Source organism: Brienomyrus brachyistius, unplaced genomic scaffold (genome assembly GCF_023856365.1).
Source record: "Brienomyrus brachyistius isolate T26 unplaced genomic scaffold, BBRACH_0.4 scaffold422, whole genome shotgun sequence".
Taxonomy (NCBI): domain Eukaryota; kingdom Metazoa; phylum Chordata; class Actinopteri; order Osteoglossiformes; family Mormyridae; genus Brienomyrus; species Brienomyrus brachyistius.
Genome location: NW_026042697.1, coordinates 30,737 through 45,639, shown reverse-complemented (window position 1 = coordinate 45,639; position 14,903 = coordinate 30,737). Strand labels below are relative to the sequence as shown.

Sequence of the window (14,903 nt, the reverse complement as noted above, 5' to 3'; positions counted from 1 at the left end):
CCCCTCCCAGGATATCAGCTGGCAGTGTCGGATTCACAAACCCTCTTACTGATGAGAACCTAAAATGCGTTGACCCTGACGCAACATGGCGGCAAGTTGGTGGATGTCTATGTGCGATCCTACTATGTGCATAATTGGTGGGAGGTTTTCTTACACAAAAATGTTCTGAGGGCAGAAGGAAAATGATTGGTTCGGATAGATAACCAATCAGATTGCAGAGGAGGCAGGACCAAGACATCTGATTGGTTGCTCCTGCCTCCTCTAGTTGCTCGGATCCACCTCATGTACAATCTAATTGGTTATCTCTCTGAACCAATCATTTTTCCTTCTACCCTCATAATATTTTGTGTAAGTAAAACTCCCATGAGCATTCAGCTATCACATGATCTCATCAAGCAATGCTTCAGACCAGCGAATAAGAATAGCATTGAAATGTACATAAATAAAAATTTTCTCTTACCTTTTCATAGTCTATCAGCTGCCCTTGCTTTCTGATATTCTTCTTAGTCAAATAAATCGCTTTAGAAGAGCAAAAGAAAGACATGGCAAGAAACTGTGTTTTTCTATTATTCTAGTAAAGGGAAGTAATGATGTAATAGGCGAGCACATGATTAATAATTGGTAATCACCGTAATCTAGCTCGGAGGCTGGCCACTGCTGAGAGCTCCAGAAGTACGGAGTCTAGCAAAAAGGAGATGCTGTCATTTGAAACTATTCAGAAGCAGCGTGACAAAGGTGCTTTGTGATTTAACATGTCAGGGACAAGGCGGGTGGAAGGCATTTTGCTACTTTAACTGGCATTGGTTCTCATACATCAGTGTTTCCCAATCCGGTCCTCGGCGACACACAGATGATCCACGTTTTTGCTCCCTCCCAGCTCCCTACCAGACAGTCTACGTTTTTGCACCCTCTCAGCTCTGGAGCCCGGACCAGATTGAGAAATACTGTCCTACACGGTAATTCCGCAGTCTCTCCAACGAATAGTTTCGATATGCGTGCCCCCCCACATGGCCACCACCCTCTCGCGCTGCCCTCCATCTGAAGAAACCGTGGTTTTAGGTTACCTGGAAGCGATACGGCGTCTCGTCGGGCCCCAGGACGAGCGTCCTGGGGTCCTTTAGGGGGTAAATGTAGCCGTGCTTCACGATCAGATTCCCCACATGAAGTGCCTCTGAAAACACACAAAGTGGTCACTCATTTCCACGTAAACTACTCAAAGCTCAAACAAATCCACTACTCGTAGCCCAGATTTAGGCATAGTAATTCTCTAAATTTTTGTCAGTGGAATACAGTAGAACACACGATAACTAGAAACTGAGTAGGCATATTATATTTTATTTTACGGTATAGCAAGTAACTGGAAAAAACGTTGACATGGTGCACAGAATAAGCCGCGGGGATGGTGCATTCCTCATCGGAACTATAATTAATTACGAGTAATTGGGACTTTCCACTTTCCGGCTGCCTCCGCGGCCATTGGCAGTCAGGCGCTCCCGGGGGTTTCAGACCGGCGCAGCAACAGCGCTGCTAGGGGGAAGCCTAGTGTTTACAGGGAGGGGTAACTGCTTACCGGGGCAACAGGTTTTTTGCCCATTCAAGTCTGTTAATGCATCTGCCATCTACTGCCTAAAAGTCCCCTCCTTTCCATTCCGACTTCTTTTCCAATCTGGGCTGTAAATCAGGGAAATCTGCTCCCTTGCTATTTAAAACCTCATCTGCATCGCCCGGGAATTCAGGACAACAGCGTCTTGCAGAAGTGCATAATGAGGGAGACGGATAGCGATATTTCTCCAGGCATGACTGACTGCCTCTGGCTATCAGCGAAGTTTGCATCGGGACTATCAAACCGTACAGCTCAGCATGCGTAGCGGCGCGACTCGGGACTGGCCTACAGATTATTTGTACTAATAGCCTCTCAGCAGAAAGATAAATAATTCAGCAGATAAATTGACGCCAGGGGAAGAAAATCCCAAAAGCTTCAGGCGAATGGGGTGTCTATGTTATGGACAAGCTCAATTCTGACATTTATTAATTCACAGGCTCAGCAATATCAATGGAACAGAACATGCTTCTGTCAGACACGTGAATTGCATATGCTTACACATAAATGCAGCTAGGCTAATCTGTTGTATGGATGACAAATTCTATTACTTCATTTGTATTTATTATTCAAAAGACTCGTTTATTTCTGTTATTTTATTACAAAAAAAAAAAAACCTGATGACGTCTTTCGCCAGCAGGGGCGCCATCGTCGTCACGAAGGGAAAAAAACAATCGATTAACCTCACATAAGAGCACCAGGTAACGCTTCCCTACATACTTCTCGGCCCTACCTTCTTCCATGATGGAGTACTTCTGAATTAGCCACTCCACGATATCATTTCCTGGGAAGGCATAGCGAGGAAGGCATCTAGTTAGAGTCGAGAAATGCATTAAGCCGTCATAAATCAAAAACGCTGAACTCGATAAATAAATTACATAAATAAATATGAGCGCAAGGAGATCGATGACAGTCTTAATGCACAGGATTCCCGAAGACCGCCGATGTATGGGCTTTCCTGTGAAGGGCTTAAATGACCATTAGGACCCGGCCCCCGGGACACTGCACGGCCGGGTGTAAGACAACCCGGGCGGCATGAAAAATTATTTTTAAAAAGTAAAATATGTATCGTGCACCTGTCATCGCATGTGGAATCACTGTGATTAACAGTCTTTGATTCTTCATCTTTATCCCCATGTCGGGATCTTGCATCGCCACAATGACTTGTTCAATCTGGGATAAGAAGAATAGTCAAAATCGTGAAATCAAGGTGACGACAGACATAGTGAAAACGTTCAACCTAGTAATATAATAATTGCTTAATGTGTGATTTGATATGTAATCGTTATATTCATCATTAAATCACCGGAGAGACACACTCATATATTTAGGCATATATATAAGTAAACTACAAGGTTTTTCCTCTGACTATCTTAACTGCACGTCAAAGACGTTATCGGATATTCCCGACTACAGACTTTCGGTTTGATCATTTATTCGCGTTATTAATTCGGCTCCTGATTACATTAAACTAAACATGCTCAGATTGTTACAACCTTTGCTTGTCGGTTATTTTTGGGATCTTTCTGGATGGGCTCAAGGCGGGGTCTGTAAGCACAAGCAAACTGCCAGCACTTTTGTTTTACATGAAAATAGTTTGATGTCGGCCTATTGCGTTATTGTCTGGCTATAATTTGGAGGCAATATTAAACAATAGGCCCATATATTGTAAATATACATGTTGTGTTGTTTTGTTGTTATCACAAACGTATAGCCTGATCATAAATTTCATGGATACCTGGATGTTGTATGTTCCATTATATTTATGAATGAATGATTTATGTGAAGTCTGGCTTTGATTCGAGAATTAATCATATAGATTAAAAAAAGTTTTCATTTAAAACTTATCTCATATAATAAAATCCTCGTCCGAACGAACATATGTCAGAATGAAAAAACATTTAAATTATTTTTGTGATGCATCAGTATCAATAGCTACAACGTCATAACAGATATAGATATAATGCGGTTCATACTTTTGAAGTTGATGCGTATCTCCCGAAAAAAATCAACTCCAGAAGAGTCCGCGTCTGTAAATGCCTGAACTTCGGAATCGATCCTACCTTTGTTAGGCGCGGCATCTGTGTCTTGCAGCTGTTCCCTTGGATAAAGATGTTAATTGTCATGCTTACAGCATCTCGATCTCCGGCGTTTGTGAAGTTGGGATTGATGCTGTCCTGTGTTTTTTTTTTCCTTCCACACTTAAGCTCTGCTTGTTACTGCCCCATAGCGGAGCGCAAGTGAAACGGACTACCGGAGATTTGCACTGTTTTTCTGTTAGTGTGTATAATCAAAATATGACTCAGTTTGGCCAGTTAGAAAAATATGATAATAGAAAAGTATTCTTTTCCTCTCACTTTTTTTTCTTGATTTAATTACCGACTTCACGTACTTACACTGTGTCCCGTTGCACGATGTAATATTGCGAAACTATGATTTTGTGGCAGTGTTTTGTAAAGGAATTTTCCGTTTAATCATCGTCTTAGTATAAAGCTATATGGTTGTTCTGGTATCAGTGGACGTACATTATGTATTTTTTCTTCTCTTGAGCACCATGGTCATGACATGAAGCTCAGTCATTGATTACTCGCAAATGTTAGTAGTCATCCGCTGTTTATCTTGAAGATGTAAAAGTAGTGCGCGTACATCTCCTCGTTAGTATAGTGGTGAGTATCCCCGCCTGTCACGCGGGAGACCGGGGTTCGATTCCCCGACGGGGAGAGTCTGCATCTTTTTGCCTCGGTCTCAAAAGGCACCAAGCTAGAACCGGCCCCGTGTTAGTGGAAACGGGGCTTGTGACTTGTACTCATGCATAATATTCTGCGGGTCGCTCAGCAGCGCAGCATATGAAACTAGACTCGGATTGTAAGTGTGTGGTTTTGATAATTGATGTATGGATGGATGGATCCTTAATAAGAGATATAAACAATAAGGTCCAGTCGCCAACTAATCATGTAAAATACGTCATAAACTCATGGTTGTTAAACCCAGAATAAAAATGAAGACGTATAACTAGGAAAGTCAACTTGCACATTTCAATTTTGGTTCGATATAATCACGTTGTCCTTAACCCTCCAGTGCAGGAGGGGACGGTAATGCGCATCGAATGTTTCCGAACCTGTGTGTGATACAACCGAGGAAGAGCCGATGACTTCGGGGGAGGAGGGGCAGGCGACTCGGAAGAAAAAGCAGCAGAACCCAATGCAGCCTGTAGCCCATTCAAAGGCCTACTGTTGGACCTCTGCTTATTTTGCAATACGTCTTTAGTACGGACTGAAAAATGTCCGATTTCGATGAGTTTGAGAAGCAGTTAAGCGAAAATCGGCAAGGTAAGTTTGGCTTTGAAGATCGGTGTATGCTCCCTGTTTTAGGGTAATAAAGTGGCCGGCGTGTCCTAGCGCCGAGGATGGTGCGGAGGGCACTTCTGCTGGTTCCGAAAAGAAAAGCGCGGCTGGGAAATCGGTGCCTTTTATCCGAGCGCTCGCCGATTCTGAAACCTGCCCGATTCTTCTTCTCCCAGCTGCCGCAGGATCCCCGAAAACTGACCGCTTTGGTAAATCAGTGACATTCTTTGCTTGGCATTGTTATAGAGATCGCTAGGCCTGCATCCATCAGTGCCCGGCGTACATAACATGGACATTTCAATGAAACGTTATTGGGGTGCACTCGATGTGAAAGCCTGCGGTTTTATTTATTTAATTATTTACCATTATACACTTGGATCATAAATTGTGACCCGCGTATTTTCATTCGCAGTAACACACTATGCATGGATGTTTGTTGCAAGCGTTATATTTTCAAGATCACGTTTAAAGTTTTATGCAAATAAAAACGACCGCGACCACTTGATTTAAAGTCCGCACTTAATAACAGTGTTAGTTACTTGGTTTTTAAATACTACGACGAGTTTTCTATATAATGATATGATTTTGTCTCTTTCCGATGCACAATAGCCTTTCCCTTGGGTCCGAAATGCTGGCCCTGTCATCCGTACAGAATAAGTCTTTCTCACACGATCGCCGTTTCTTCATGATGTATAGACTCTAAAAATCAGCCGCGTTCCCTGGAATCATAACAACTGCTTTTAGGTCGTTATTGCAAAGTCTTGCACCTGTATCTACCTTTACAGCGGATAGCAGTAACTAACAATGATGTACAGTTATATAACAATACACATATAACTTCATTAAAGTGCAGAGAATCCAGTAAACTGAATAAACTTAAGCCATACTAACGCAACTGAAATATACAACATGCGTTACAACGGAGTCGAAAGTAGGATTGATTTATGTACCTATCAAATGGCAATCTTGTCATATCAGCTCCTTATCACTAAATCACTAAAATGTCATTCGAAACGACCTGATTCGGCTAGACGAGCACTAAGTGCCGCCGTGTTTGATAAACTAGCAGTTCCAGTCATTCATATCTGCGCTCTGACTATGCCTGCGATTGCGGTAATTGGTTATTACCGATTTACGTAAGATGCATTGGCCGCTCCGTGTCTGTACTTTTGCAGCGGTGCATTACCGTAACGCTGTTATAACTGATGCATGAAGCTGATTCCTCGAGCAGCACCTGCGTTTAAATGCTTCACTGAAAACTGCACCTTCAGGGATTTATTTAAGCTTCTATATGAAGGACCTGCTGGGATAGAAAGGTGATATTTTATTGCTAGTTTAATAAAGTGCTGTCTGTCAGATTGAAACGATATTAATTACCCATCCATCGTCCAACCAGTTATCTTAGTCAGGCTCCCCTGGAGCCTATTCCAGGCAAATTCCCCATACAGAGAGCAGAGGCAAAATTCAGGCCTCCAGACTCGGAGGCGTGAGGCAACTGTACTCACCACTGTGCTCCTATATCATTAATTAGTCTGGTTATGTTTTTATTGTTTCACAACAGACTGACATTCAAGGGGATGTCCTTGTGCCCTTGAAATTATTAGCCATTGAGAGATGGGTGTGTTTGTTTCAGGAGGGTGTGATTGAATATGTGAATTGAATGGAGGTGCTTCATTCTGGTGAGGAAACTGGGGAGTTAGACCCCGTACCACATCTTGGTCTCCGTAAGTGACTTTTAAGGCATAGCGCTGGGTCAGTCAGCATCCAGCACCCCAGGGAAGTTGGTAATATGATTACTCTGTGACTCATGGGCTTCAAACCCACAACCATCCGGACACACATTCATAATCCCTCTGAGTTACACATCTTGGATTTATCGAAATGGATGGTAGGGGGGCAGTCATGTCGCTCCGCCCACCGTCTCACTGGTACCACGGTGTCGTCCCCCAGAGCGGGAGAAGGAGCGACACAAGAAGCGTAGCCGCAGCCGGTCTCTGAGCCGTGGCGAGAAGCACCGCCGCTGGAGCAAGGACTCCAGGGGGCGGAGTCACGAGAAGCGCAGCAGCAGCCGCGACCGCAAGGGTCGTGACCGACGGAGCAGCTCACGCGAGCACAAGAAGCACAGGTACCCCCCCTCACGGTCCCGGTTACAGGCACTGAAGCTGATATCTAGCATGGTTTGAGGCCTCTTAACAAGTTTCTTTCACAATCAACCAATTGGTTTCTTCGTGGTGGGAAGGGGGACTGTACCCATATTAAATTTTAACTGGCGTTTATAAGTAGCCCCCGCCATAGCGATGGGACCTCAAAGCCAGCCTAAAAAGTGGCGCATGGTCACACCCTCATGACCTTAAACTGCCTGCGATCCAAAGTTAAATGTAAACATTCTGCCATCTGTTTGTTTTTGCCAGATTCTGAGTGTTTACACTGTATTGTTTGGGGAAAACAACCTTCTGTTTTGTGTTTGGGCAGCTACTCTCCTCGGAGAAGCCGTAAGAAAAGGACATACAAGTACTGGGATGTTCCCCCTCCGGGATTCGAGCACATCACCCCCATGCAGTACAAGGCAATGCAAGGTTTGGATGCGACGCTTCCATGTGTGCTAGTTCAGTATTGCAAGGTTATGGTATATTGGTTGCAATGAAAGCATTTATTCTGGAGTGCCCTCCTCCCCCCTGCTGGTCAAAGAGGGAATAACACTTGGGATGATTTCAGACAGTGTGAAGAGAGCTTAAACCTAGGGGTTAGAAGCAAATGAAGGCGACGATCCGGATGTTCTGGCCGTCCCTGGTTGGGGTCTTGAAGCCCTTTCTCCTCCCCACAGCTGCAGGGCAGATCCCCACGATAGCTTTACTGGCAACATCCACCACCAGCGGCGTGGCAGTGACGCCCACCCAGGTGCCGATGGTCGGCAGCCAGATGACCCGGCAGGCCAGGCGGCTTTATGTCGGCAACATCCCCTTCGGCCTGACGGAGGTGAGTCCAGGCAAAGTCCCGCGTTGCCTTCTGTCATGCATACTGGTGTCATGTGTAGCTCAGTGAGTTAGGACACTGAGCCGGTCACAAGAAGGTTGTTGGTTCAAATCCCTTGGGCAGCAGAGTGATTTCACCATTGGGCCCCCGAGCGCAGCCCTTAAGCACTATTTGCTCTAGGAACTGTCTGGTCCTGCTTCTTCAATGAAATGTATGTTGCTTTGGATGAAAGTGTCCGCAAAATAAATAGATAAATGTACTAGACTTGTCAGTCATTTTTTTTCTCGTTTGCCTGTTTTGATGTCTTCAGACGTCTGCCTGTCTTCATTCAGTGTGTCTGCCTGTCTTTTTAGGAGGCCATGGCGGATTTCTTCAATACCCAGATGCGATTGGCTGGCTTATGTCAAGGTCCCACCAATCCCGTCCTCGCTGTTCAGATAAACCAGGACAAGAACTTTGCCTTCCTTGAAGTAAGAGTCTTTCCTGCCTAATGGCTGCTGTGTCCAGGCGGAGACCGCAGCCTTCCCTGATTAACGACGTTCTTCGTTCTGCCCTAGTTTCGGTCCGTGGATGAGACCACGCAGGCAATGGCCTTCGACGGCATCATTTTCCAGGGTCAGTCGTTAAAAATCAGGCGGCCCCACGACTATCGCCCCCTGCCTGGCATCTCAGAGCAGCCCGCCTTCCACGTACCAGGTCCGTTTTGCTTGTCGCCGTCATAACCTTAATCTTTATTTACCTTTGAAGAGCCGATCGGCAAGGCCAGTTTTTTGTACTCGTTACGGACTGACTGTCCTTCGCAAGCTGCGGATGTCTTGTCATATAAAGAGGGAGACTTTCACTTTTATTTACTTAATGTTGTAAATATTTAGCAGACAGTTTTATCCAAAGTGAAGAATGTTTTTTTTTTTTTTTTTTTTTTTTGAGAAATCAGGGTCAGCCTGTCCCTAGAGCAAACTCGCCGGCCCAGTGGTGTGATCACCAGTGATGTGAACCAGTGATCTTCTGATGATAACGCTGGCATCCTAACCAGCTGAGCCACACACACACACACACAGCTCAGTCACTCACTTCTTACTGTTAACATAGGGGTGTTGTGTGGCTCTGTGATGTTTGCCCATGAAAAGAAGGTTGCTGGTTGGCAGGGTTGGCAGAGTGATTTCACCACTGGGCCCTTGAGCAAGGACCCTAACCCCCAAATTGTTCTAGGGTTGCTGGCTCCTATTCTAGTTAAAAATTCTGGACACACCTACTGAAAATGACTTGTTTTTCAGCAAGATAATGACCCAAAGCCCACCTTGAAGGTTATGCAAGTAGCTTATTACCTTGTGAACTAGGAAAGAGATGGTCCCCACAGCCCCCCAACCTAAACTCTATAGAGCTGGTTTGGGATCAGTTGGATGAGAGTAAGAGTAAGGTAGCCAGCTTGCGCGCAGAACTTGTGGAAACTCGAGGACTGTTGGAGAAACGGTCCAGGTGGGTACATATGTTAGCTGGTTGAGTCCGCAATGCTGTCATCGAAGCCAATGGCTCCTATTTTGAAGAGACAAAAATTTTGTCTTTGCAGTACTTCATATGCATAACTTCCATGCCCAAAGGCCTTTTACTATAAGGTGAATAACAGCTAAAATAGAGACAAATGCATTAAGAGCAGGTGTGTCCATACTTTTGACTGGTGCTGCATGTGTCAGCATCTCCCATGGAGAGCAAGATGGGAGAGACAAAAAACAGTCGTCAAACTGCCCCAGTATTTAGGTATTTTTTTGCTGGAGTTACATTTATCTGATATTATATAGGAGATAACGACGTCATACTGATTTGAAGTTGGCTTATTTCACTCGCGCCGTTTGCTCGTGGTCATTATCCGGCATGTTGACGGTTTGCTGTGATCGGCCGGCTTTGGGCGCCGTGCCGCTCTGTCTGCAGGGGTCGTCTCCACCGTGGTTCCAGACTCGCCACACAAGCTCTTTGTCGGAGGCCTGCCCAACTATCTCAGTGACGATCAGGTACCCCGCCCTCAGTCTCTGTCGCCGGGGAGCCGACCCACAACCCTCCTGTGTTTCTGTCCCACTGCTGCACGTGGAACTCAAGCAGGCATGCACACACACGCACACGCACGCACGCACGCACGCGCACGCACATACATACATAAAATAAACACTCGTCTCTGTGTAACTGATTAGTAGGAAAAGAAAGCCTGTCAAAGTTACCTCACCGCTTAAAATTCATTACAAGATACTGGGGGGTCAAATGTCAGCATCATGTTTAAAGCTAGCTGCTGAAAATAGCCGCACATTTGAGGTTTTTTTTTTTTTTTTTTAAAGATATTCATGGGATTTATTAAACATTTATTAGACATGTAGGTAATGAGTTGACAGTTACATTACGCTCATTGTTTATCCAGCTGTAAATTATGAAGATATTGAGACCCCGCTAATGTAAAAGGTACGTTTCCCAAAACCTCATGTTATCGACTTGCATAGTTGGAACCATTCAGTTGTTATCTAATGTTGTTAGCAAATAACCTTATTAGCAACAAAGGCTTTGGGAAACGTGCCTTACAGCTGGCGGCTTGCCAAACCAGTCACGTAGCCAGTCCCTGTGCTGCCTGTTGCTGGGTACCCTGGAATATTTGTATATCGGGTTAATTGCTGAGTGTTAGTCGGATGAATCAGCCGCGTCGTTTTGCTGCATGAAAATTTAAAATCGAGTCATCTGCGCGTCACCTAACTGACGAATACCTCCACATTGCCGTACACCTGTGTTTGCCCAATCCCAGTCCTCGGGGAACCGCCGACTGTCCACATTTTCGCTCCCTCCTAGCTCCCAGCCAATCAGGAACACCGAATACCTGGTACAGGTGTGCTGAGAGGAAGCAAAAACGTGGACTGACCGGGGGGGTACCCCCGAGGACTGGGCTGGGAAACACTACCATAGACTGTGCTTGAAATGTGGGGGAGATCGACCAAGTCCCCAAACGCTTCAGTATTCGCAGACGTGCCGTGTCTCACGTCCATGTCCGCACACTGAGAACGATGACTTCACATCCCGTTAACAGCGATGGGGAGCTGCGGAAGAATCGTTCCCTACATTGCTGTGTCGCTCGAAAGGCAGAAAATACTTCGGACCTTTTTCCCGGTGAACGATTATCAGCTTCACTGGAGTTTTCACATCGTGCCCCATGCCCTATTCTGTTATGACGTCAGTGATGGATAATATTACCATAACAACATGCACAGATGAGGTCGTCTTACTCTGAAAGTGTTGAAAGGGTCACATTTTAGACATTTTCTACTTCTCATTAGCATCTTTTATGATTTTTTTTTTTCTTCCTATATCGCCACCCCACTGAAATCGGCCCATTATAGACATAATCCATACAGGCATTTAATAGTTTACCTATTTATTTTGCAAAAGTTAATCGCAAAACGTTTTGCGTCCACCCCTGCATTGTAACATTTTGAGCTCCGGTGTCCCACTCACTTTAGCCTAAACTGTTAAAAATGGCAAGACTCAGCCCACAAGATAGTGATCGCGGTTTCAGTGAAAGGTAAGTGAGAAGTGCAGTCAGTTTGTTTTTCTTTGATTTTTTTCCTCCTTTTCGGATTGTCATCGTAATCTTTCTTATCCAGTGTGAGTCACATGTAATCTAAGTCAAGAGGAAGGCTGTACCAAAGCAGCACTGGGGGGAGAGAGTTTGAATCCAGCAGAACTGTTAATGTATTTCACGTCAAAGCCAGTAAATGTGCCATAGACAGGTGAAATGGAAACCGCTGCTTGTATCCTGGTGTTTACATTTTTTTTGCAGTCCCTGCTACCGCTTTGATACTTACAGCTCTTTCATTTTTGTTCCCCACTTTGTCCCCAGCTAGGGGCCTGTAAGATCGTTAAGTCTTCGCTCATAATTTGTTCAGTAGTACTGACCTACTGCTGCCATGCCAACATGTAACACAAGGCAAGTAAGACATTCCGTCCCTCGCACGGATATCCTCCCTGTCGACGGCCTGCCCCTGTGGGGGGGCTCTGTCCTGGAGTGCTCTTAAGCATATGGGGTCCTTTTTTTGGGGGTTGAAGGCTGGGGAGAGACTTATTATGCTGATCACAGGGTATAAATTTGATTTTTTTTTTTTTTTGCCCCTAAGAGAAGGTAGGAGGTAGCGCCCTCTTGTGGCTGCCAGTGTCCCAGGTGACTCCTTTCTGAAGTCAGTGGTTAATGCGGCTTTACAGTAGATTCCTGTAGAATAAGTGAGGAATGATGTTAGCAGAGCTATTTCGTCCTGTTTGGCTTCAAGCCGTGGCCCCTTTAGCAGGACCCTGTGGCGGCTCTTAGCTTTACCTGTGAGTTTATCTCCTGTAGGCTTTGTCCCTCTAATTAACTGCACCAATGTGGTTCTTGGTTTTAAGAACAGGAAGTCAGTGATTCGGCTGGGTTTGTGTTCTGCCGAGTCGCCCCCCCCCCCCTCCACATTGTATACATGGAACACTTAACATATAATTAGCTGTTTTTATTTAGTTTTTTTTTTATATACCATCTAGCTTAATTATTGTGGCCCTTAAAATCAGATGCAACTCGGTCCATATTTCAAAATTCGTAGTTGGAATTATCAGAGAACTTGATTAGGAATTCAGTTGTGTTGTATATGCTGTAGGATGGGGGGGGGGGGAATCTGTGTTATCATTCATTGACAAGAATCAAAATAGTTACTTTTGTACGCTCCCAGTAAGTAAGTCATGCAGAAAGGGCACAGGGGGCTTTGAGCTCTAGTGTTGCACCGTAATGTCGAGCCACTTGTCATAAAGCCATTTTCCTGATGTCTTCACTGTTTCCTCATGTCGTTTTGCAAAGTTTAACATGCTGCTTCTCCCACAGTTAAGATTAGCATTTCTAGCGAGGCGCCGTGCCTGGACTGTCGGGCTAATCGCCCCCCCGCGTCTCCTCCTCTTGCCCAGGTGAAGGAACTCTTGACGTCGTTCGGACCTCTTAAGGCCTTCAACCTTGTGAAGGACAGTGCCACGTCACTGTCTAAGGGTTATGCTTTCTGTGAATACGTGGACATCAGTGCCACTGACCAGGTGCGTGAGGTGGGGCAGCAGCTGGAAGGTCTGGGGTGACTCGGGGCTTCCGGATGGAATTGCTGACGCTTGTGTGGGATGCATCCCGCAGGCCGTGGCTGGACTCAATGGCATGCAGCTCGGAGACAAGAAGCTCATCGTCCAGCGGGCAAGCGTGGGGGCTAAGAATGCCAACGCTGTGAGTATTTGCCCTCGGCTGCCGCCTTTCTGATGTCCTAAACCCAACTTGGTTCCTGGGTGCCTCCCAGGAAGCTTAATGCCCCTATTTCTTGGGTTTATTTGGGTCCATGTAAATTTCTCGCTGTTACTCGAGACGATTGGACGATCAGGGGGTATCTGACACTCTTGTCGCCCCCCGGGACAGACGGCCATCATCGAGACGCCGGTGACGCTGCAGGTTCCAGGGCTGCAGCGGCTGCAGAGCTCCGGCATGCCCACGGAGGTGCTGTGCCTCCTCAACATGGTCATGCCCGAGGAGCTGGTGGACGACGAGGACTACGAGGAGATCCTGGAGGACATCCGGGAGGAGTGTTGCAAGTACGGCAACGTGCGCTCCATCGAGATTCCGCGGCCCGTCGATAGCGTGGAGGTGCCTGGCTGTGGCAAGGTGGGACCCGTACTCTCCTGTACCAGTGGCAAAAAGAAGACCTCTGTAGGCACTAAGCACAGGCTCATGGGAGCATTTCTTGCACAAAAGTGTTTTGAAAACGGAATAATTTTTTGTGTAAGAAAAACAATCTGATTGGTTCAGATAGACGACGGACGATCTGATTGGTTCAGATAGGCGACGGACAATCTGATTGGTTCAGATAGGCGACGGACAATCTGATTGGTTCAGATAGGCGACGGACAATCTGATTGGTTCAGATAGGCGACGGACAATCTGATTGGTTCAGATAGGCGACGGACAATCTGATTGGTTCAGATAGGCGACGGACAATCTGATTGGTTCAGATAGGCGACGGACAATCTGATTGGTTCAGATAGGCGACGGACAATCTGATTGGTTCAGATAGGCGACGGACAATCTGATTGGCTCAGATAGGCGACGGACAATCTGATTGGCTCAGATAGGCGACGGACAATCTGATTGGCTCAGATAGGCGACGGACAATCTGATTGGCTCAGATAGGCGACGGACAATCTGATTGGCTCAGATAGGCGACGGACAATCTGATTGGCTCAGATAGGCGACGGACAATCTGATTGGCTCAGATAGGCGACGGACAATCTGATTGGCTCAGATAGGCGACGGACAATCTGATTGGCTCAGATAGGCGACGGACAATCTGATTGGCTCAGATAGGCGACGGACAATCTGATTGGCTCAGATAGGCGACGGACAATCTGATTGGCTCAGATAGGCGACGGACAATCTGATTGGCTCAGATAGGCGACGGACAATCTGATTGGCTCAGATAGGCGACGGACAATCTGATTGGCTCAGATAGGCGACGGACAATCTGATTGGCTGAGATAGGCGACGGACAATCTGATTGGCTCAGATAGGCGACGGACAATCTGATTGGCTCAGATAGGCGACGGACAATCTGATTGGCTCAGATAGGCGACGGACAATCTGATTGGCTCAGATAGGCGACGGACAATCTGATTGGCTCAGATAGGCGACGGACAATCTGATTGGCTCAGATAGGCGACGGACAATCTGATTGGCTCAGATAGGCGACGGACAATCTGATTGGCTCAGATAGGCGACGGACAATCTGATTGGCTCAGATAGGCGACGGACAATCTGATTGGCTCAGATAGGCGACGGACAATCTGATTGGCTCAGATAGGCGACGGACAATCTGATTGGCTCAGATAGGCGACGGACAATCTGATTGGCTCAGATAGGCGACGGACAATCTGATTGGCTCAGATAGGCGACGGACAATCTGATTGGCTCAGAT

General features: G+C 46.2%; 1 protein-coding gene and 1 non-coding gene across 3 annotated transcripts; both read left to right on the top strand.

Moving 5' to 3' along the window:
- The first annotated feature begins 4,249 nt into the window (after nucleotides 1–4,249).
- On the top strand, nucleotides 4,250–4,321 carry trnad-guc (transfer RNA aspartic acid (anticodon GUC)). Its single transcript has one exon. It is a non-coding gene; the product is annotated as a tRNA-Asp (tRNA).
- Nucleotides 4,322–4,880: 559 nt separating this feature from the next.
- On the top strand, nucleotides 4,881–13,776 carry LOC125729042 (splicing factor U2AF 65 kDa subunit-like). 2 transcript variants are annotated; one of them, XM_049005598.1, is made up of 10 exons: nucleotides 4,881–4,929; nucleotides 6,895–7,069; nucleotides 7,417–7,520; nucleotides 7,769–7,920; nucleotides 8,271–8,387; nucleotides 8,475–8,613; nucleotides 9,844–9,923; nucleotides 12,868–12,990; nucleotides 13,082–13,168; nucleotides 13,355–13,776. In XM_049005598.1, the coding sequence occupies exons 1-10, from the start codon at nucleotides 4,881–4,883 to the stop codon at nucleotides 13,730–13,732; spliced, it is 1,404 nt and encodes a 467-aa protein (XP_048861555.1). In that variant the 3' UTR covers nucleotides 13,733–13,776. The 2 variants fall into 2 exon arrangements, with proteins under 2 accessions (XP_048861555.1, XP_048861554.1); XM_049005597.1 differs by having other exon boundaries at nucleotides 13,082–13,196; nucleotides 13,356–13,776.
- Nucleotides 13,777–14,903: the final 1,127 nt, after the last annotated feature.